At 38.5% G+C, this 23,786-nt stretch overlaps 2 protein-coding genes and 1 non-coding gene across 4 annotated transcripts; 1 reads left to right on the forward strand and 2 right to left on the reverse strand.

Moving 5' to 3' along the window:
• Positions 1-2,813: 2,813 nt before the first annotated feature.
• sdr42e2 (short chain dehydrogenase/reductase family 42E, member 2) lies at positions 2,814-12,861 on the forward strand. Its single transcript, XM_015004351.2, has 12 exons — positions 2,814-2,875; positions 3,204-3,651; positions 4,559-4,654; positions 6,671-6,728; positions 6,921-7,039; positions 7,143-7,218; positions 8,441-8,523; positions 9,152-9,289; positions 9,386-9,451; positions 9,579-9,642; positions 9,739-9,812; positions 11,931-12,861. Exons 2-12 carry the CDS (start codon positions 3,205-3,207, stop codon positions 12,171-12,173), a joined length of 1,464 nt encoding a protein of 487 aa, XP_014859837.2. The 5' UTR covers positions 2,814-2,875; position 3,204; the 3' UTR covers positions 12,174-12,861.
• A 785-nt stretch (positions 12,862-13,646) lies between these two features.
• Positions 13,647-13,728, reverse strand: trnal-uag (transfer RNA leucine (anticodon UAG)). Its single transcript has one exon. It is a non-coding gene; the product is annotated as a tRNA-Leu (tRNA).
• A 1,855-nt stretch (positions 13,729-15,583) lies between these two features.
• Positions 15,584-23,540, reverse strand: cdr2a (cerebellar degeneration-related protein 2a). 2 transcript variants are annotated; one of them, XM_015004382.2, is made up of 7 exons: positions 23,161-23,540; positions 20,928-21,040; positions 19,609-19,757; positions 19,347-19,523; positions 18,009-18,302; positions 16,890-17,160; positions 15,584-16,799 (listed from the first exon to the last, which is right to left on the reverse strand). In XM_015004382.2, exons 1-7 carry the CDS (start codon positions 23,237-23,239, stop codon positions 16,518-16,520), a joined length of 1,365 nt encoding a protein of 454 aa, XP_014859868.2. In that variant the 5' UTR covers positions 23,240-23,540; the 3' UTR covers positions 15,584-16,517. The 2 variants fall into 2 exon arrangements, with proteins under 2 accessions (XP_014859868.2, XP_014859867.2); XM_015004381.2 differs by having other exon boundaries at positions 16,890-17,163; positions 23,161-23,537.
• Between the last annotated feature and the right edge of the window lie 246 nt (positions 23,541-23,786).

Raw genomic sequence — 23,786 nt, forward strand, 5'->3', positions numbered from 1 at the left:
AGGTCCACATGTGTACAATTTAATCTCAGATTAAATCAAGCTGTTTTGTGCACATGTTTGTTAGAGAACATTGGTGGTCACACGGCATCAAGAAGACAAAGGAGCACAACAGAGTTAGGTTTTAAAACGGCATTCTAGTTTGTGAACATCTCAAAGCACATTGTTTCACACAACGTCTGATCACAGACGTAACTTGTAGTTGCAGCTGAACATCAGTTTTCAAGTCACAGATTCTCATGAAGTTTTGCTAGACAAACAACGTTCACTTTACCCGTAAAGGTGAGCTTCAGCTTGATGAACTCCTGTAGTTTCCTTGGGTAGTTTATCTCCCCTCTGCATTTCCACTGAAGGAACCAGGACCAAATTAAATTAAAGTGTTGACATTTACCTCTAGGTGAGATCATGTTGGATGCTGCATTATGCTGCCACCGCCTTGTTTCATAATGAGTATGGTCAGTTTCATATCCAGTGTTATTGTGCCTTCAGCTAATGTGTTAATGTGTTTAAATATAATGAATCCAAGAAGGTCTTGAAATGCATCTGCATTTCAGAGTGCTTCCACTAACAACATACTGATCAAATAAAAAAATAATAGCATGCTACTAAAACATAGCCAAAAATCTAACAAGATATCACATCACTAATTAATGATGGCATACCAATAAAAAGGGGTTTTTAGAACCTTAAGTGTTGCTACATCTGGAAAATGCATCAGATCTCTGCAGCTTAAAGCATTTTCCCTTCCTCTCTTTAATTACTTGCAGCGTATTCAGCCGTCATCTCAGGTTCAGCTGCTTGTCTGCTGCCAGCTAAATAAAACATTAAGCCTCTATTTCTGTTGTCCCCAAAACCGCCGGGCTCAGGAAGTGACTGCGGCTGCCGATTTGGCCTTGGTCGAGTTACTTGTCCTCCAAATGATACAGCTTTAATTTGTTGTCTTATGTTTTCCTTTCCATCTCGTCACTGTTTCTATCATTTTTCTTGACTATCATCATGTTTCTCAGCAGATAATGGAGGCAGAGTTACATGATGACTCTTTGCTATCTAAATGATTACAGTAGCTGATGGTTTGTTATCGTCTTAACACAGATCCATCTCGTGAACATTTTTGACACATTTGATTTTTCTCTCAGTTTTTATTTTTTATCAATCAAATGTTTGGAGATTCATAACAAAACAGCATGCTGTAAAGATATTTAGCTTGTAAATGTTCAGCATTTCAGTCAAAATGACATGAGGAAATGACAGGAGTTGTCTTGTCATTTGCATCTATGAATAAAAAGAGACTAAATTTCCAGATAAAGTTTAAAGCCTTAAAGCATATTACACTGTGTGAAATACGTGATCTGAAACCTATAGAGGTTTTCTTTGCTCGGCACACTTTTTATTTTTCCAAATCTAAATACTCTATAACATTGTCTTCTCTATAGTAGATAAAGTTAACACAAGCACTTTAAATCATCACAGTTTCTTTCTGCTTTGTTAAGGGCACTTGATCATTGTGCATTGTAAAGTTATGAATAGCCCTTGCACTTTTTCACTTTTTCACCAAACCCTGATTAATTTTATTGTCTTCTTTGCAATAGACTGACAAAAAGTGGTACACATTTGTAACGTCAAAGGAAAATCAGGTAACACTTCATTTGAAGGGGGTTGAATAAGACTGTCATGACACCGTCATAAACATGACATAACACCTGTCATGAACATGAATAAGCCTTCATGAATATTTATGACTGTTGTCATAAAGCGTCATTCGGTAAATTATGACACTTTTAATACAAAGTTGACATTATTCAAAATGTCTTTGTTATGACAACTTGACAACTTGACATGAACCAATAAATCATTACTGTTTAAACTTTACCTTTAATAACATAAAGTTACCTAATTTTTAAAGTGCAATCAGTAATACTTTTATAACAAATTTATATCAGTAATGATTTCTTGGTTAATGTCAAGTTGTCATAACAAAGACATTTTGAATAATGTCAACTTTGTATTAAAAGTGTCATAATTTACCGAATGACACTTTATGACAACAGTCATAAATATTCATGAAGGCTTATTCATGTTCATGACAGGTGTTATGTCATGTTTATGACAGTGTCATGACAGTCTTATTCACCCCCCCTTCAAATAAAGTGTTACCGAAAATCATACTTGATTTTCTAAATTTATCACAGTTTCCTGCAGTTTGAGCCACAGATCTTCTGGCACATGTCTGCACCAGCTTTCCTGAAAATGGTCTCTCTGCAAAATAAGTGAGATAATCCAGATTAGTTGGCTGTGTTTAGGGTAATGTGCAATCTTAACCTTTTCCACAAATGCCAATACATTTAATTGTGTACCCCAATGTGTACATTCTTTTGGCTTTCGTTCACCACTTTTCCAGAGACCAGATTTTTGTGTAAACACTCTCCCTGCTCTTGTCTTTTGTGACAAAATTCCAATTTGCAAATAAACAAGTTTGTTATCAGAGCTTTTGGTGCTCCCTTTAAGAAGACACACTTTTAATTGCACTTTATAAAGCCTTACTTTAAACCCCAGAGTTTTACTCAAAATTTGATATGAATCGGAAAAAAAAAAATACACAAAATCCTTTTTTCTATTATTTAACACGCATCAAACATCTAATATATGACATTCTATTTAAATGTTGGCCTATGTTATTAAATGAAGGAAGAGGCACTGCTGTTTGAGCAAGGATTCTCCCTGCACGCTTCATCCAGACATTACGGTAGGAGATCCTTCAGGTGGGCCGGCTGAAGGGTGGAGTGTTGGGAGGGCCCACAGATACGGCAGAGCTGGAATTTCTTCATAAGACAGCTGACAGGCACAGGTATGGATGTGAGGCGAGGAGGACCGCAATAAGGTGAGTCAATTCATGAGAAAAGTTTCCCAGCAGCTTAAGATCATTTTAGGAAAAAAGCACCAGACATTTGGAGTAACTTGTAAAATGTTCATTATCATGTGGAAATTTCAGCTTTTTGTATTTACTTTAAAATTAATTATATACAAAGCATCTAATGATAACTTTTCTATAAAAGCAGCTAAGACAGTTTAAACTTGTCACATTCAGCTAATTGCTGGAGGTTGAAAAATAACAAGCTGAATTTCTGTGAAAAAGCTGAAAATACATGTTAAACAACTAACTCAGATATTTGGCTACCCCTCAGTACTTTCCCTGTTCCCTCCATCAGGATGTCTATTGACCTGTACACCCCCAGCGTGGGTGACAGTGGGGCCTCCATGTGCCAGATGCAGCAGCTGCCCTGCCACAGCGCCCCGCTGCTTCGCCTGCAGGCCTGTGGGCATCACACACTCAGCCACTCAAACCTCCCTCGCAAGCCGTGCTTGAGCGATCCATCCGTGGTCGCTTCCTCTGGGGCCGTGCCGGCCCTCCGCCACAGGGTCAGCGGGGCCACGGCGGGCACCTGCAACAGCCCCTGCTGTGCTGCTTCAAGACTGGGACAGGAGGTGGGAACAGCAGCCTGGGACAGCTGCAAAGGGAAGGTGCTGGTGACAGGAGGAGGGGGATATTTCGGCTTCAGGCTGGGGAAAGAGCTGGCCAGTGAGGGGATGACTGTGATCCTTCTGGATGTCAACAAGCCTCTCTGGGATATTCCTGATGGAGCAATCTTCCTTCAGGTGATTCTCATGGGGGAAGAAACCCCAATTCTTCTGTTTTTTTTTTCTCCACTATCGTGCTTTTCTTCTTACAGGGTTTCCAACAGTAGAAATATTCTGCACTTATAGTGTTAATTAAATTTTAGGTTTTGGCTCTCATTAATGTGCTGCACTAGGAAATATGACTATTTTGAAGTGGTGGACCAGGGGACACTGGTGTTTCTAATGAACTTTCATCACATAATATAATGACTGATTAATTCATTAACCTCAAGTTGAATGTTTTCACCACTAATGCAATTCAATGAAAGTCCATTTTATATATATTTTTTAGTTTATTCATTTTGTTATTTTTTAAATTTATTTGTCATTTTTCCTTACGTTCAAGCAGAGAATATAATTTTTTATAATTTTTATTTTGTTTCTTTTGAATTATTTATTCTGTTTATTATTTATTTATTAATATAGTGTATATTAGTCATTCCTAATATATTTTTTTTCATCATCATTATCATTATTAATACTTTGAAAGGACATTTTTTTCTTGAACTAATGAATTTATTCTCTGACATGACTGAGTTTGGTTTCGTATTCGGCTTGTAGTATCTGCTCTCTTGCAGCCAAACCGTGCGGCTCACTCAGCTGTTAGCTGTGAAGTTGAGCTCTAGTGTTACTGTGAGCGCGTCAGGTCAGCGTGCTGGCTGGAGACGCAGGTGAGCGATCTGTTTCAGAGCGCCAGCTGCCTGCTGGGTCACAGAGGGAGGAGACATGAATCAGGTTTCACCTGTGCACCGCTGTTGGCAGGCTTTCACTTGACAAAAAAAAAAAAAAAAAAAGTTTTAAAATGTTTGTTGTTGTTTTTTGTTTTTTTAAAGTACACATGCAGCAGACACTACCCCCTCAACGTGGTTTTCACTGTTTCTTTCAGAGCGACATTCGGGACTATTCCTCCCTGCACAAAGTGTGTGAAGGAGTGGACTGCATATTTCACACAGCATCTTATGGCATGTCTGGACCAGAGCAGGTGATCTTCCTCTTCCCTATTTAAATATGAGCCAGAGTCGGCCATACTGAATGTCCCTGAAACCCACAGCAGCCGGACAAGCCTCTAAATTGTTAACACGTTCTCCTTGCAACCGAGAAGTCCTCCAACCTGAATGACAGGGTGTTTGTCTCCGTACCTGTCAGTATGTAATGCCACGACGCTCTCGGTGGATTAGTCATAAAACGCCTTCTCAAGCAGTAAAACTATCCAGCTGAGTGATGCCTTTGGGAGTTTTAAGCTAAAGTCTACTTTAGCTTAAAAGTACTGAAGTAGTAACAATTAAAAGGACTGCTGATTTTGGTTTAAAAACTCACAAGGGAATCTTGATTTGAGTCCATCATGAAAGACAAAACACTGCACTTGCAGTAAAGTAATGCGATCTGAATTCCTGTTGGAGTCGCTGTGAAGTGACACGTGTCAAATGGGACTTGAGATAATTGGAGAACACGTGAGATCATTCCTTACTGAAAGGCTATCTCTTTGTGATTGAACACATCCATTTAAAGGTGCTCACAAGCCTTGACCTTTATCACGTTTTCAGTTTGTTTTGTTGGAAAGTGATGTGACAGACCAACACAAAGTGCAAAAAATGAGAACTGAAAGCAAATTAGTTAAACCACGGTTTTTAAAAAATTCTTATGGACAAAATCTGAGAAATGTAGCATTTGTACCTAGTCCCTTTAATCCGACACCCCCAAATAAAATTCACCGCAACGGCTTGCTTGAGGAAATCACCTGATTGGTCAATAGAGCCTAGCTGTGCGTAATTTCACCTCAGTGGAAAAGCAGCTGCACTGTGGCAGTGTCAGACGTTTATCAGCTGGCAAAATGCAACAAAAATGAAAACTCTGGTGGCGCTGCAGAGATCCAAACCTCGGGTGGAAGAATTTGTTGATAAGACTTTGTTGACAGGACAACTCTTCCAAAGCATGGAAGAGTTGCAATTGACCTTGTTGAAAGAAAACCATAAAAAGAAAAAAAAAAACAACAACTGGAGAAACAACAATTTTAAAATCCAATGTAAATCCCAAAATCAGTGCTCCTCATGAAGTGGCAGCATTATGGTGAGGGGGCAGGAAAGCTGGTCAGAGTAGAAGGAAAGATGAATGGAATAAATATAGAGGAATGTAATAGTGTCGGCATAAGCCATGCTTCACAGTAATGTACTTCTTTGTTTTGGTTTGTCACATGATATTCTAACATAATTCACTGATGTTTGTGGTTGCAAAATGGAGACTTTTGCAAGAGACAAAATCTACTCAGATTAACTTCAGTTGGAATTAAAATACTCTGGTACTTCTGATCTGGACTAGAAACTTAGGTATTTAAACACATTAAGTTTATTTTGTCAGTGTAACGTACAGAAACTTGATGTATTCTCTTAGCAGAGCCCTCTTAATGTACCAACTCAACATTTTCATCAAGTTGAGGCCTTGATTCTATTGTTTTACCACTTTAAAGGAGATTTGTTGCTGTGTTTGAGATCCTGTTCATGCTGCCTCAGAAATAGTCTGAGATTTGACTATAATACTGTAATTTTTAAGCTCAACTCTATGAATATATTAGGATCCTGTTGCTGTACAACAAGTCCAAATCATCACCCCACCTCCACCGTGGTTAATAGTTACTATTATGTATTTTATGCTCGGCTCGGAAGTGTAACTTTTTAAACAGGATCATATTCTTGTTAGAATATGACAAACTTCTCAACAAATCATTACCTTTTCATTTTTTTACAAACTTAATATGGTGAGTGGGACCTGCAGTATTTGAGTTGTGACTCATAGTTCACTTCTGACTTTGTTGTGATTTGTTGAAACCTCAAGCCCTTGCAAAGACTGCCAGAAAGTTTTCTTATCTTTGAATAGATGTAGAATAAAATACTTCAATTACTTTAAGAACTGCCTTTTCCAGACTGATTTAAAGCAATAATTACTTCTTTAAAGTTGTTGCTGATGTTTTTCCATCTTTATATTGTGTTTCTCTGAAACCCAGCTGAGGAAGGAGCAGGTGGAATCAGTCAACGTCGGAGGAACCAATAATGTCATAAACGGTGAGATATTGTTCCTCGACAACAAGTGCTTCACTAACTTCTGTCTCATGCTTAAAATATGTGATCAGAGATAGTGTTTCCTACAACACTATCTACATAGATGAGTGTAATTTTGCTCTGTCGTGGGAAGAAGTAACCTCTACCAGCTGTCATTTGTCAACTTTGCTTTGTGGTGTGATCTGCTTATGTCAGTGTGTAAAGAGAGAGGAATCCCCAGACTGGTCTACACCAGCACCATCAACGTGGTGTTTGCTGGGAAACCAATTGTGGATGGCGATGAGGCTTCGGTGCCATATGTGCCCAGTGATTTGGTAAACAGCAGTCAAACACATCTTAAATCTTGCACATATATTGTATTTTTAAACATCAGGACATGTAAGGAATGTGTGTGTGTGTTTTTTTTTTTTTTAACAGCACATCGACCACTACTCCAGAACCAAAGCAGTGGCAGAGCAGATGGTCCTCTCGGCCAATGGGTCCCCAGTGAAAGGTGCAGAGATATTCAGTGAGAGAAGTGACAACCAGAGCACAGATGTATAGAAACAGGTTGCACCTAAGGGAGAATGCTATCAGTCTTGTATGTTCAGATGTGAGAACTGAGAGCGAAGTTCAGCTCATTGTGTGCAGAAGCAGTTAATGCCAATCTCTAAGACTTTTCCAGTCATTTGCAAAAGTAATTTATCTGAACATTTGATCATGTTGCAACAAATTTGAAATTGTTCTTTGATTTTAAGTGTTAGATCAACACAAAATGGTGCATAATCATGAAGTGGAGGAGAAACAATACCAAAGAAAAAACTTGCCACTTTCAAAAAACACTCTAGATGCCCAGTGCTTTATATGTTGTTTTATTTAAACCTCTTCCTGCAGTTTTTCTGTGAAACTCCTGAGATCGTCACTGTATTTACAATGCGTGACAGGTGGATTATGCTCACTGATGACATGACTTGTAAAGGCAACTGGCTGTACTGGATTTTTTTTAGGCAAGAAACTAATATATTCATATTTTCATATTCATATTTTCATTAGTGAATATATATATATATATATATATATATATATACATACATACATACATACATACATACATACATACATACATACATATATATATATATATATATATATACATACATATATATATATATATATATATATGCTTTGTGCTGGTCTTTGACAAAAAAAAAAAAAAACATTCCTCAGTGTAATCCAACTCACTATGACTGATCATTTTCCCATACATTTAATTAGGCATAAAGCATGCAGGTGTCACGTTATATACTGCAGCTTAATGTGCGTGTATCTGCTATCAGAGGACGTTTTTTCCACTGGCGTTAAGTCACATCAGCAGCAGGGGGATGTAACAAAGCACATTTACATTCTTACCTCACTGTAGCTGCTCTGCTCTTATGCTTTCATGCTACGTTGTTGTTCTTGTACATGTTATGCTTATTTGACTTTCAGAATGATACCTTGCATAAAAACCTGCCTCAGCCCTAAGCACTGCAGAATGCTGTTGTTTTTTTTGTTTGTTTGTTTGTTTTGTGTTATTTGCATGAGTCTCGACAATCCATCATTGCAGAGCAGTCAAATGATTGAAACCAAGTCTTTGTTGACATATTTTCTTACATCGGATGCATGAGTTTTGTTTAGTTTGATCCTCCGCCCCCCCAAAAAAACTTGCATATTCATTCCTGCTCTTATTTCTAAAGGTGGAGGGAAACTGGAGACCTGCGTCCTGCGGCCATGTGGCATCTATGGACCTGGAGAAAGGAGACATCTTCACAGAGTGATGGTGAGGAAACGGCCATGTCTGAGGGGCCGCCCTGGCAGCGCACACTCCTGTTAGAAGAGTTTACATTATTGATGGAGCTCTCCAGGCATCCAGTTACGATGCCTTTTCTTCTCGTTTTTCCCCCACCTGCATGGCAGCGGTCGTTGGAGGTTTGGGTGTAGTAAGGGATTTGGCATTTGGCCGAGATCATAACTTTTAGTTTTCTGCAAGTGATGTACAATTGTAGCAACCTTGGCAAAGAATTTGTGCTATGCAGCGTTACATCTGGCAGCACTTAGCCAATAAAGTTGTTGTACAGTTTGGTTTTCTTTAGGTACCTTTCGATGAACATAGAAATTATTTTGGTTTGACAGCTACAAAGACATTTCAGCAAACTATTTGCATTCTAATCAACTTCCAATTAACCAACTGAATGAGCGTTTTAATAGAAAACACAAGCCTGTAAATAGTGAGGTTTTTTTTCCTGACATACCTAAATTACATCCACTATAGATCTATGTTCTTAATTTTGTCTCACTTTTAAAAATCAAATTGATTTGAATTAAACACTGGTAGACACATTTTATAACATGTTACTATGTCACATGTATCTGATGAAAGCTGCCTACTTCTTGTTCTTTTGTGTCAGATGAACGTAGAGCGGCGCCTGTTCAGCTTCAGGTTTGGAGACCCAGCAGCCAGGATGAACTGGGTCCACATAGATAATCTGGTCCTGGCCCACAAGCTTGCAGCTGAGGCTCTCACAAAGAAGAAAGGCTGCATCGCTGTGAGTAGTAAAGACACGGTTCCACACACACTTTCATCTCTGCCTCAGTTGGAGTTACTTATGTGTCCTTTTAAAAATGTTTCTGCCATTTTGCAGAGCGGGCAGGCATATTTTATTAACGATGGCCTTTCAGTCAATCTGTTTGAGTGGCTGACACCTTTGGTGAGTCAAAAGCTGTGGGTTAAATTTATGCATTATTGCGAGTGAACCTATAAGGACTTGTGATAACACACAAAATACAATTTATTTAGTTTAGTCTAAGGTGATTTTTTTAAAAAAATCTTTGCAGTTTGAAAAATTGGGCTACAGCAGACCATCGATAACCCTCCCAGTCTCTCTTGTCTATTCAGCAGGTAGCTCATCGCTCCTCTTCTTTTTTTTTTTTTATAAGACATTTTCATTCAAATGCGAAGATTTACCTCTGACTCTATGACTGTCCTCTTTTCAAGCTATTCTGGTGGAGTATTTACATGTGATTCTGAGTCCGGTGATCGAAGTGCCTCTGCTTTTTACCAGGAGTGAGGTAAGCCCACTTCTGTCTATTTTTTTCTGCTTTTCTAGGGTTTCTATTTGGCTTAGGAGAAGTCAGAGAGAAGTAAAGGCTGTTCCTCTAGCCCTAAGAACAAAAAATGCTAGCAGGAAAAAAAATTGTCTCAGAGTAGCCGTCACAGTCATTTAAATAAAATGCTGAGACTCCTGTACACAGATCACATTCTACAAACTGGCTACCAACTTGGCCAGTTTCTGCCTGGTTGTGATTTCTTTTCTCCAACGTAAGAAACATTTCCTGTTTGTTGTAATGCTTGAGGAAATAACATTCCAACCTAAATATTATCATGACAACTGCAGAAATGCTTGTAAGGCGAGATGAAAACCTATTTAATTTATCTATCTCTTAGTTTTCAGACATTAATCCTCCAGAATGAAGAGTAAGAACAATTGTAAATGCCAAAACCTGATCTAACGCTGATGTCACAGCATGCAGGAAAGAATAAAAGGTTTCTTTTATGGTCAGATTTATGGTCGTCTTCTCTCTCAGAAAAACAGTATTCGTATCTCCAACTGTTTTATATGTTTGTCACATTACAACATTTCTATTAATTTTTTTCTATAATTTAATTTGATGGGACAACAAGGGAGGGATACATAAAAATCTGAAAGCTTGCTGTGCATCTTTACTCTTATTTCTAAATGAAGTTTGGCTAACAGCCTTCAAAATGAGTTTAAAAAAAAACCCTAACATTATAGGTCCTGATGAAAATATCATCTTTGCATTGAGGCATGGTGGTGGCAGCATCATGCTGAGTGAAGACTTTCCCTCAGAAAGCCAGGAAGTTGGTGAGAGCTGACAAGAAAAAAAAAAACAACCTTTTGAACGCTGTAAAACATACAAGAAAAACAGTTGGATGGTTTGGATAAAAGTTTGTTCATGTGATAAAATGGTCCAGTCAAAGTCCAGACCTAAATTAATTTGACATGCCTTTCTTCAAATCTGCCTGAGTTTGAGACATGTTGCATGACGAATGTTCAAAGCATTCAGTCTCTAGATGGGCTGTGAATATTTTGGTAGAGCACTGAATTTCCTTTTCCTTATTTTTACCATCATAATTTTAAGACATTTTAAAAACTGTTCCACACATTTATTTTTGAGAGATTTTATTTTGTCATAAATCTGAACTGTGGAGTTTAGAAATAACATGTTTTGTGTCATTGTCTATTTAATCTAGTCTGAGATGCAACCAGTTGACTGAGTGGATTATTTTTTTAAACCATGCAGCACTTTTGTCTAAAATCACTAAGTACTAGTAGCGAGTCCTCCTGTGGCTGCTGTAAGGCTGAATGATCGTCTGGAGGCCTTCATTGAGGAGTCTTGGTTGCTGGCCCATTGGGTCTTCATAAATGTGTCATGAAACCGAAACCAAAACTGAGGCGGCACAGACTTTACCTGGCGCTCGTTCTGTCAGACAGCGACTGCAGGCCACTCAGATCGATGGTTGCCCCCATGAATAAAACATAAAGTGCTAGGGTCAAAGAAGGAAGTTTTGACATGCTGATAACAGGAAGTGACATCAGTGGAGTGGCCGTTGCCATGGTGCCATGTGGATTTTTTATATTTTTATTTCTTTTTGTGTGTGTAATTTAATCACATGAAGAAATTTCACATGCCAAATCAAGGTACTTTTAGTAAGTCTGCGTTAAACAAACACGCTGTCATTATCCTGAAGACATCGCAAAGGAATGACAACAGGAGGAGAAAAGCCACAGCTATCTTCAGGTCCAACCGGATGATCCAGACTCCGTAGTCTTTTACTCCCTGGCTGTTCTGTGTCTTTTACAAGATCATATGGATAAACTGTGCATGAGTCATACAGTAAAAACTTTATGCTGACATCCTGTAAAAGGTGTGAGCTTTTGAGAATGGAAAAAAAAAGCCAGTTATGAAGATGCAAAACTAGAAAAACTCCCCTTCTCTGTCTGGACTTCACACACATCACATGATAGTGGCAGCATAGTTCTGTGGGATTACTTCAGAATCAGATCAGGTTATCAGAGTTAGAAATTAGAATGAGATGACATTTACCTGCAAATGCTTCGGGAGCTTCTTGAAATGATTTTCTGAGGGTTCCATCTTCTCTCGCAGGTCCGAAACATCACAGTGAGCCACACCTTCAAAATCGACAAGGCCCGTCAAGAACTGGATTACTGCCCACAGCTGTACAGCCTGGCAGACTCCGTGGAGCATTACCTCAAGATCCGACAAAGTCGTGACACCCCGATTTCGTTATCCCTGCCCTCTGTCAGGCAGCTGGCTGAAAGAGGCGTCCTGCTGCTGCTGATGGGACTCGGCCTGGTGCTACTCATAATCTACGGCATCCTCAGTTAGAGTTAAATAGTTGTTGCAATGTCGGATGGAGAGGCTCTCAAAACTAATTGTTGCAACAAATTTGAACTCTTCTCTCACTTGTGCAGAGTTCAATTCATCAAGAGTCCCTTTTTCTTTTTCTCCTCTTCAAATAAGACTTCATTTGTTGAATGTAGGTTTAGACAAATTTCCTTTTCTTTTAAAATTATGTAAGCTTGAAAGTATTAAAGGAGATTTATATTTATGAATTTAACAGCTTATTTAATTTTTGGTCTATGTGATTAATCGTCATTTATTGAAGCATGCTTCCAGTTTGTATAATAACATTCTTTAGTGACTGCTATTTACTACAGCGGTTGTTATTTTGTACACTTTTAGAAATAAAATAATAATTATAATGAATGAAATGTTTAATGGATGTTAAAATCAAACATTTTCTGTTATTAATAAAAGTAATGAAAAGATTTATCATTGAAATAATTGATTTCTATTTAAAGAAAAATAATCTTAACTCTTGGGCTTGCATGCATTTTGTGCTACACCTCCAAAAGACACCCTTTTTGTCATGAAACATATATTTTATTTCCCAATTCTTTCCTGATTATCCTTTCAAAATTCAGTTCTCACTATACAGAAAATAGCTGTGAACATTCTGTAATTCTATCTTTTTAAATTCTATATCTTGTGAATAAAATATCTCCATCTTTTCCCCTCTTTCTTCTTTATTTTGTAAAAAAAAATACAAAAGGTATTTTTCCCCTAAATGCATATTTATTTATTTATTTTTAACACAATCATAATCTTTTAACGCAAACTTTGCAAATTAGTAATTATGCTAATTACTAACATAAAACTATGACAACAAAGAAACCTACTGAAAGCTAGATATAAAATAAGACATGAAAAAGCACAAACATGCATACAATTGAATCAAAAGTAGAAACAAATGCAAGCAAATTGGATTAGATTGAAAAATATATAAAATATTAGCATAAAATGTCAAATTCTGAAACGGTTTCACCAATAGAGAATAAAAAAAACAATCGAAATCAAATTAAAATAATTTATTTAAAAATGTATTTTGAATTGGAGTTAATAGCATGATAAATGACAGAGATTGGCGTTTTTATTTCAAACGGGGTTTACAGAAGGCTTTAAATTAAAATAATAAAGAAAAAAATGACCAAAACAGTGAGTCTTTTCAAATCGTCTGTTATATACACAGCCAAAGTTGTTTAAACATTATATTTAAAAGCATAAAAGAAATATTCAGACTCAGAGTTCCTTAAAATTTCTACTGCTATTCTTAATATACCCACCAGAGAGCGCCGATGCACTTCTAATCATTTTAATAGCACATATAGCCGTTAATATGAGGAATTTATCGAAGTCAGCAGAGCTTTTATGCTTAACATGCTTAATAGACATCAATGTATTAGTTATAATATAAACACTTTTCAAGGAAAACGAATATTAATGAATAAAAGAGCTTCTTGGCAGCGGTGGGATTCGAACCCACGCCATCGAAATGACTGGAGCCTAAATCCAGCGCCTTAGACCACTCGGCCACGCTACCGTGACTGCACGATCGCGGAAATCTTTCTTAGATAACTGACAGTAAAAAACGCAGAAACTGGAGTGCAGTGCAATGAGATTTTCATTTTTGACTTATATAATGAGGTTTAATTAAAATGGATGTAAGCTTTACTTCCTTTGTTGGCGGTGTACACGTTCATAAGGAACTGAGTTCCAGGAAATTCAAGGATGAGGAATGTGAGGAATCTGCGCTGAGATGGAGTCACAAATATATCATCAGGCGTGCAGAAATGTGGTTAATTCAGCGTAGGGTGGCATAATAATGTAGAAACAGTAGTTACTTTCTGTCACCCATCCTTGCTAAGCTAAAGGGATAATTAGAGCTCTACAGTTTAATTCAAAACAGTTCTACATCAAAACAAACGATTTAATCTGAAACCCCCCCAGATATTTCAAATAACTACTTTGACATATAGTTTAATTTACTACTTAAAATATTTTGGCAACTTGGTTGCCAAAGTTAGCAAAATTAACTGATTTTCTCGTCAGAAATCAGTACTGAACAATAAACACATATACTAAACAATAACTTATTTTTGGTTTCAGTTGTGAAAAGGCTGAAGGATTACAATAATAGCTTATTTTTCTTTTTGTAATCAAAAGCGGGTGAAAAAATATATTAAATGACTACCAAGCAGATCTAAAAAAATCTATAGTTTTCACATTAATAGACAGGTCCAATTTCATAAATGTTCTTCTTTAGAAACACTAACCAGATACTGGCATATGCCCCCTCTTTTAATCATTAATTAACAGTCAGTAAGCACATTTTTAGTTGTTTGACAACCCACACACAGGTCTGCCTGAAAAATCAAGAAATCAACCACATGAAGCAGAAACAGTCACTTATTTGTCTGGAAAGACAAATAAGTGACTGGGTTATGCAGACATTTCTAAGGCTTTGGGACCTCGGCCATAAAAGAACCAAAATAAACAGCGACAGCTTCACTTCACTTCACTTGCCTTACTTAACGTCAGCTTTTTTGACTCAAAAAGAATGAGACTGGGCAAAAGTTTCACAAAACCTCATATTTTTCAAACACCTTCATAATTCCCAATATCCCAAAGTAATCAAGCGGTATTCCTCCTAATTAAGGCTTTTGACTGGCCTAGTCCAAGCCTGAATTTAAACTTGAGATTGATACTCTGGTATATTGTCAAAGCATACCACCTCAGTTACTGCTAAGGGTGGCACAACCAGTAACTGCCTTTCCTCCTTCATAAATAAAATCATTGTATAAAATCTGCTTTTTTGTATTTCCTCATGTTAGCTGTGCCTTATTGAAATTTGTTTCATTATTTAAAAAAATTGAGAAACGATTAATAGAAACAGTTTTTGTATCACTTGCCATCTAAGAAAACCACAGTACACGTTGTACATGAAACAAAACGTAATCTTGCACAAATTTAAAGCCACAACACGCTCTATCTGATGTCTGCTCTTTTGTTGTGACTTTATCCATGCTGATTGTTTTGTGATCTGAGCCTACATGCTCAGCTTTTGCAAAGACCTGTCTGTCTCTGTGAGCTTGGTATGCAATCCTCTTGCTCCAAGGTTTAGTGGATTTCGAGGCTGATAAAAAGTAGGGTAGGTTGTTGAAATCACTTTTATGGAAACACTTCATCCTCAAAACAGGTCAAATGACGCATTTGTCATTTGACCTGTTTGTCATTTGTCGGCCAAGTAAAGGTCTTGTGGCACGACGACAGCTCATGCAGACCAAAAGGACTTAATTTCCCCTGCTTTCCTCTCATGATTACCTGGCAGGAATACATGCAGGAAGGAGTACTCAGACTATGACCCCAAAACACAAAAACCCAAATACTCATGTTGCTACATGCCAAATAGTTTTAATTTTGAACAAAACACGTAACAAGAGGGCAAAAACATGAACCATGTGACATAATTGTTCTGATTTCAGTTTTTCAACAGCTGAGATTGTGAACATTTATAATTCATCTATTTTTTGTTAGAATCGTCTTAAAGATTAGAACATCAGCTTATACCTTTATAAATAACATACATTTACAACACAGTGCTGCTACGCCGAGTTTAACTTCTAATCAGCTGATTAGACTCATCTAATTAGTTGTATACAAAGAAAATACATTTGGTAATAAATAAACAGAAGTTGTGCAAAGTTTTTGCATCTTGTAGTTGAGCAAAAATGTTGCTGCTGATATGAAATGAACAAAAAAAAAAAAAAAAACAGAGCTCGCCCTAAATACTTTATATTATCGCCCCAACAAAGGTTTAGAAACCAAACCATGATCAACTTTCGTAAAACCCAGCCAGTATTTCAACTTTTAGAAACCTCCGATTACGTTTCTGCACTTTTCCGTCCTTATGCAACAGATCTGCTTACACAATGCATCTATAAGCTGTAGCAACACGCATACATTTCCCCTCCAAACTCCAAAAAAGATCAAGTGAGTCCATATTACATAAATACAGCAGAAAACAATAACACTTCTGGACTGTTGCACTGAAATGCAGTTTTAAATTTCTCCACCAACATAATTTCTTTATATACCAAATTCTTCTATAATTGTTTTCAGTTTTGTATAAAACATAACCATTGGATTAATTTTTTTTTTAACCAACCATTTCCCCCCCCCATCAGGACAGAATAAAACAAACTGTGCAAACTAACAAAAGTGTAAAACATGTAGCTTGTGCACCCTCTGTAAAGCTTTTCAGAAAAGCAGCCTCAGTGCATCTCCTGAACAGAAATCAAAGCAAATCCAGAGAAGATGAAAGCGTGAAGTTCATTCTGCAGAATCATTGTCGCGTGCTGGGTGCCTGTTATTGCTGAGGTCCTCTTTAGTCTTTTCGATGCGGGTGAAGATCTCCTTGAACAGAACCTTGTACTCGGGCTGGTGGCCGTCCTCAGGAAGAGCCTTCAGATCGGATGTTGCAGCCGAGCTGGAGAGGCGGCGGCGCACCCAGGCGGTGGCAAAGAAACCGCTGGAGCTGGACAGCTGGACAGCTTGGTGGCTCAGTCCGTCTGTTAGATTATGGTAGCGCTGCAGCAGCTCCTCATATTTTACCTGGAAAACACCAACACATTCATAATAATAAGAGTCCTGCCTGATGCTGTATATAACTTGGGGGATTCACACCGTGTCTGCTTCTCCCACCTGGAGGGCACTGTACTGTGCATCCACCTCATTGAGCAGAGAGATGCCTCGCTGTTTCACTGCTTCCGCCCGCCTGATGCACAGCTGCTCGTGACCGCGACGGAGCTCGTCCGCGTTCGTGGCCTTTAAAATGCTGTCGCTGTGACACCTCTGTCGGCTTCGCCTCGTCTGCTCCTCTTCCTTCTCCGACGTCTCGTCTGCCTCGCTCTGTCTCTCGTCGGAGGCAAAAAACACAGTTTCGGGCAACAGCAGCTGGCTCGGTCTTCTCACACTGCTGGGAGCAGAAAGAAACGGAAACATAATCAAACAAGATGAATTTACAGTTCCTTGATATAGAGTTAACTTCTTAATATTTGGTCCTGGATGAACACTGACGACGGCATTTGACAGAATGTATTGTTTATGACTTGTTTCATAATTGGTTTCTATTTTGCTTTCATGGTGTGAATCACTTTGGACTGCTTTGCTGCTGAAATGTGAAAAACAAAATAAACAAACTTGACCTACAACTGTTCTGTATTTCATTGAAATTTTACAACATAGACCAACTTAAGTACAAAGACAGAAAAGCAGTAGGATTTAATATTTTTTTTTACAAATCAGAATCTAAAAAGTGCGGCATACAACTGTGTTCAAAACCCTTTACTCTGACAGTCCTAAATAAAATCTGGTGCAAACAATTAGCTCCAGAAGGTACACAATAAACTTTGGCTTACGTGCAAAATTGCTGTGAGTGACTTTTATCCCTAATGTAAAGCATGGCGGGGGAAGTGTCATGCTGTGGAGCTGCTTTTCATTAGCAGAGACAAGAAAACTGCTGAGCTCATTAGAAGGTGGACAACTCTAGGCAAAGCACAATCCTGAAAAAACAGGATGAAAAACCAAAAGTCTCACAAGAAAGAGATGTTGAAACTTTATGGTTTGAATCAAAGAATATTTATACGTTAAAAGGGTCTAGTTAAAGCCCAGATCGGGGGTATTTTGCAAAGCAGAGCAGGCAACAAATCCAATCTCTAAATGTGCAAAACTGGTAGTGAGGTGAAGCTGTAATTGCAGCAAACTCCGGTTCTACATCAGTACACATTCACCGTGGCTGAACAGAAACACAGCAGCTCTAACCTGTTGGCTCGCCACAGAAGCCGCAGCTGCTCCACTTCCTCCTCCAGCTCGGCCTGCCGGGTCCAGCAGCCCTCCAGCTGGGCCAGCCGCTCCTCCAGGCCTCTGTTCTCCCTGGATGTGAACTCGATTTCTCGCTCCACGGCCTCCCTTCGGCTCTGCTCGGTGGCGATCTGCCTCTGGAGGGTTTGGATGGAACGCTGCAGAGCTTGGTTCTCCTCCTCCGGGTCCGGATATCTGTCTCTGTCACACAGGAAGCTCTGAGGAGACCACAGTCCATCGCTCTGAGTCAGATACCTGCAACAGAAATGTTTGTTTATTGCATGTTTACAGTGACAAATGAGGTCTTTTTGTAGAGTCATTAATATTAAAACATTTACTTTTCTTAAGTTTACTTTAGGTGAAGAGAATATGATCTGTGTTCTATAGGTGACCTCTTATGCTTCTTTGAACAGGTTAGGACAAGTCTATGGTTTATAGAAAACATGTTCATTACACATTTTGCACATAATAATTCTTAGATAACAATATTTTAGTCTGCTCAGCTATTTTGAGCTCCTTTCAGAATGGGGCCTCTTGCCAAATAAGCTGCAGCTGGCCACGCCCCTCCAACTCAACATTTCTGTGGTTAGTGCTTTCTGGTTGGCAAGTCAACAACAAAACACTTGTCTTTTCCAGCAGCCATTGTACAGAGCATACAACGCTACAACCAGCTGACCAAATGTGCTGGAGCTCCGCTTGGGTTGAAAGGTGATGGACTGGGCTCGGCTCGGGTTGCTAGGTAACGGGACATAGTGACTTTATATTCAGGAGGTTATCGACTTGAAAACACTTGAAAACTAAAATTATTTGACATCAGATGGTCTGTTACAAGTCCCAAGAGCAAAGTATGGAAACGATACCTTTTGCAGTGCACGCTTAGTGGTTTCCTAAAGTAGCAGCTGTATGTCTGAATGTATTTACACAGTGCTGACAATAGGCAAGGATTAACTTTCCTGTCCTGCAGATTAGCTCTGAGGTAACGGCTCTGCTCTGGGTGACCTGCAGATGTCAATTCAGCATTCAAAGGCTGAGAGTATTGCGGATCACAGAATAGGCCTTAGCACCATGTTGCAGTTATATTACGCTCTTATAGACACAGTTGGGTATAGAAAGACGCCTCAGCTGATGGATGTCTCTGTATTTTACACAACACCAATAAACCTATAAACAAAGCTTCTATGACACAGCAATTTTTCGGTCTACCACACATCTTCCTCTTTGAGAAGAGTTCCTCTGTCACAGCTTGAGGCTCCACCTGCAGCAGCGTAGGCTGTAATGAAGTCCTCTCTTGAGTATTACCTGTCCCGCTGGAGGTCATACAGCTCCTTGAGACAGGACACACTCTGTGCACTGAAACCACGCCGCTGCTCTGCCAGCTCTCTCTTGTTTCGCTCCGCTTGAGCCGCCTTTAGCTCGTCCATCTGAGACTGCAGGTCCTCTATGAGGGTCTGAAGGGCTTCGATCATATCTGTTAAACTGGTGCAAGAGAGAAAAATTAACCATAAGGATAGATAATGAAAAAAAATAACGTTAAGTTTTGCTGATTGGTTGGTTAGGCAACCTGTTGATCTTGGTTTGGGCCAGGCGGTTGTCCTGCACCAGCCTGTGGTTGCTTTCCTCCACGTCCCTGGCGGCCATGTCCAGCTGCTCGTACAGTTTGACGTGTTGATCGTTCATCTGACGCAGCAGCTCCACCTGTTTGGTCAGGTACTGATGCACAAGAAAAAAGAAATGAAAAATCCAACTCTTGCTGATATTCTATTAATCAAACAGCAGGTAAATGTTTAGATGCATATTTTAAAACATTCCAGCACCATCTCCATTTTTACTCCAATTAAAGAAAGAAAAATAAAACAACCTAAAGTTTCCGTTATTTGGTTTAATATGGGAATGTTTGTCTTTTAAATACAGAGTACAACAGCAAAATATACAGGAGATTAATTAAAATTTATTTTATGCTTTAAATAAATAATAGAATCAAGATCAATCCAATTTATTACAATAAAGCTGGATAAAACAGATTCACCAGGGAGGTGAAAAAAAAACAATGGGAGAGTAACACAAAAAGGCGGTTTGTATTTTTCTCAAATTACACATATTTTAAGTCGCTTCCTAGATTAACTTTAAACGGGAAATAAATTCACGCTTGCTCTCCAGATCTGATAATCATAGTTTGTGAAACTGACACCAACATCAGCCTGGACATCTGTCTCTAAGCAAACATCACGTGCTGCAGAACTGGTTTTAGTCAAACAGAAACACGCTCTTGCTCCACAGAGCCCCAACTCACGTGTTCTCACAGCTCTGTGGTACTTCCAGTGCCAGACACATTAGTACGAGGGTCACAGAGAAGTATTGGGATTAGCATATCAACTTCAATAAATCCTCAGACGGCAGCCCTCTCGATGCCGTAAACACATTAAGACTCTTACAATTGCTGACCCACTGAGTGGCGTGTTCTCCAGCTTGTACAGAGCAGTGCTGTGTGGACATGCTGAGACGTCTTGGCAGTGAAATATAAAACCTAGTTTTGGCCTTTTTGCAAAAATAATGCTATTCAGCCAGAAAACTGTCTGACTTTACTAACTGTTATATCCAGTAAATTAGATAAATTGAAATACTGCATATCAATGGATGCAAAGAGGTGGCAAGCGTTCTACAAAGACTTTTATACATAATTAGGTCAACTAAGATTTTGCCAAATGGTTCATTAGGTCAGACAGGATTAGATTTTACTTGACCCTGTTTTTCAGCTTTTTTGTTGACGTAGACTCCTCTCGATCCCGTTGCTGCAAATTGCATCATGCTCACTAGTGCGAATTTGGTCACAACTGGAGGGTCAAAGCAGCTGTTGTTTTCCTTTCCCCAAACATTCCTGACCTCGATCTCCTGCAGCTGCTCCTGGTTGGTGGAATACATCTGCTGCAGGGCCTGCTCCAGGTCATGGTTCCTGTCCAGGAGAGTCTTGCCCAGCTCTGCTGCCAGATGGAGATCTAAACAAAGCAGAAGCAAATTCCCAACCACATCCTTTACAATGGAAATTGACCAGTATAGGCTTATACAAGGAACACACACACACACAAACACATAACTTATTGTACACTATAAATATTCTGCACTCGTGGAATACTGCTTGGAACGTCCTGTGACTCCCTTTGTCTGCTTCATTCCCACCAGATCTGGACCTTGTTAGCTGTCAGTGTTTCCTGCAGATCTGCACTGAAGCAGGTCTAACACAGACATACCAGCATATCTTCAGCCTTTATTTCCCATGGTTATACGACACATTGTATAATTGTGAAGGGATAAGAAGTATCTTAAAATCAAGGGCTAATCATAGTCAATCTAATTTTTTGCAGTTTTCATCATTAGAATCACAAATATTTTTATGAAATTAAAGACCTATTCCAAACAACTACTATGGTCTGAAATGTTCAACTTAAACTTGTCATCTCTACATGATCTCGAGTTCTGCCCTGACGCCAGCAGGTGGACGGTTCAGTACTAAATTAGTTATGAACATCTCAGTGACTCCTTACTAATGCCTCTCTCTAAACTCTGAACCCAACAAGATTCATTCAGCCTCCAGGAGTAGCTCCACTCCTGAAACAGCATGAACATAAACATTTTAAGATATGTTTATAATAATAATAATAATAATAATAATAATAATAATAATAATAATAATAATGTACTGATACATGTTGCTGAACAGATAGAGCAGGCTTTGTTGTTGATCTGGTACTATTCTCATTTTAAAATATTCAGTAAGTTATTTTTACTATTATTACAACAATCATCATTATAAGACCCAGAGGCTGTAAAAAGTGTACACATACTGCACAAATGCTACGTTTTTTGTGATTATTGTCAGTTCAGGTAAAAAAAAATCTATAAGAGGACAATTCAAAAATAAAAAAGCTGCAATCACCTTGCTGCATAAGGGAACAGACACATAACTAGGATTAGGACTAGCCGTGCCATTAATGATATTGAATCTGATTAACTAAGTTGTTCTAGTAAGAATTTCAGGGAATTTTCTCATTTGCATCCAATAACTAAGTCCATAGTTAGCAGACTAGACCAGAAGGACTTTATTGTGCAAAGGTATCAGGAGAAAATTCACAATATTACATCATAGCACAGTGGAAGCTATAATCAGTCACTGGTGAAAATATGGGCAACTCTAAGCTTCCAAAAACTAGATTCTTCTTAAAAACTGAAGAAAAGATGATACAGAAACTGGTCAGCGACATTGAAGGAGCTGCAGGACTTTCCAACTAGTGTTGTTTATGTTTCACATGCGATTACGATCTTCTATGTTGTCCAAAGGAGTAAGGTTGAGAAACACAATTATTGATCTCTGAAGAAAACGTACAAGTCTGGCTACAATCTCTGACTAATTTCTGATTACAATTTGCATAAACACAACCGCTGTACATTATTTAAGAAAAAAAAACAACCTCCATGCAACAATTTAGTAGATTTGGAAGACATAGTAAAATAAAATAGTTGCATACTGACTGTTAATATGACAACTTTTCTAAATTGGTGCTACATAAAGAATAAATTTATTTTAACTGAATTCCAAGTAAAACTGAGTGTTGAAGTTGAGTAAAAAACATTAGTTTTAAGTATGCACACACTTTCCACCTGGTTAATGCACTACCCCCAAAAAAACTTTAGGTCGGTTTATTGTTTATTTGAATGTCAAATATACACGTTTTATATGTGAAAAAAGTTCGGAAAATATTTACGATGGCGTCAATAAATGCATAGAAATGCATCCTAGTTATTTATTTCATTTCCGTCTTCCATTCAAGATTTATTTCTTAGAAAACAACGAACACAGGATGTGACAGCCTGAGGAAATCCTGAGCCTTCCTATCTAATTATCAAGCTTCAAACACATGATCACAAGAGTCCATTATTCTCCACATGGAAACATATGTTATAATTTTTCTTATGTAGGAAGACAATGATACTTTCTTTTGTGATCAATAACAGTTTAGTTTATAATATAAAAGCTTGTGCTGATGTTCTCCACTGGTTATCGTAAACAACACTTGTAGCATAGTCTCAATCAGACGTGGGTTTTAGGGCGCGTCCTTACCGTCCTCAAGGTCCTGCTGGTTGTACCAGGAATCCCCCTTCTTCTCAAACTCTTCCTCCACAATCATGTCTGTCAGCATCTTTCAGCCTGAAGAATCTCCTCCTCTCAGAAAGCGGGAACTCAAAACTGTTAGCCTGAGAGCTCAGAGTCGTCCTGTGTCCTCCACCGGCTGTAGACTGACTACATCCTCTACGAGTCTGAGAGAGAGGTTTTAACTTCTGTTGTCCACGGCAACGTGGCAAAATCCTTTACACACACCCGGCATCCAGAAGGAGGCAGAAGAGAGACAACAAAAAATGTGAAATTATTTTAGAAGAAACATTTTAAAGTTCCTCTTATCTTATTTCGCCTCATTTAAATTGTATTCTCAATTAGTCCATGTAGCCCACAATAATGTCAAACTGTCTAAAATGTAAAAACAGTTTTTGTTTTCGCAACTTCCTGCCTTCCTTGAGAGGCATTAGAGGGCGCCAACTAGCGGATAGAAATGAAAAACCGTCAACGTCGCCGCCATATTGTAAAGGGCAAATAATAAACAATTCATGGTCTGCACAAACAATATTTTTATCACTGACATTGAGGGGTCTTCTATTAAGTTTTGTTAGATTTATTTACATAATAGTAAC

Source organism: Poecilia mexicana, unplaced genomic scaffold, assembly GCF_051168715.1.
Source record: "Poecilia mexicana isolate PSO_F unplaced genomic scaffold, ASM5116871v1 scaffold_8, whole genome shotgun sequence".
Classification (NCBI taxonomy): Eukaryota; Metazoa; Chordata; class Actinopteri; order Cyprinodontiformes; family Poeciliidae; genus Poecilia; species Poecilia mexicana.

Excerpts from the sequence above, each read along its gene's own strand:
- cdr2a (XM_015004381.2), bottom strand. The coding sequence starts at position 23,239 with ATGCTGACAGACATGATTGTGGAGGAAGAGTTTGAGAAGAAGGGGGAT. Across the intron at positions 19,758-20,927 it reads AGCAGCTGCAGGAGATCGAG|TACCTGACCAAACAGGTGGA; the intron begins GTCAGGAATGTT and ends CTTGTGCATCAG. Across the intron at positions 17,164-18,008 it reads CTTCTGTGGCGAGCCAACAG|CAGTGTGAGAAGACCGAGCC; the intron begins GTTAGAGCTGCT and ends TTCTGCTCCCAG.
- sdr42e2 (XM_015004351.2), top strand. The coding sequence starts at position 3,205 with ATGTCTATTGACCTGTACACCCCCAGCGTGGGTGACAGTGGGGCCTCC. Across the intron at positions 6,729-6,920 it reads AACCAATAATGTCATAAACG|TGTGTAAAGAGAGAGGAATC; the intron begins GTGAGATATTGT and ends TGCTTATGTCAG. Across the intron at positions 9,290-9,385 it reads AGAAGAAAGGCTGCATCGCT|AGCGGGCAGGCATATTTTAT; the intron begins GTGAGTAGTAAA and ends GCCATTTTGCAG.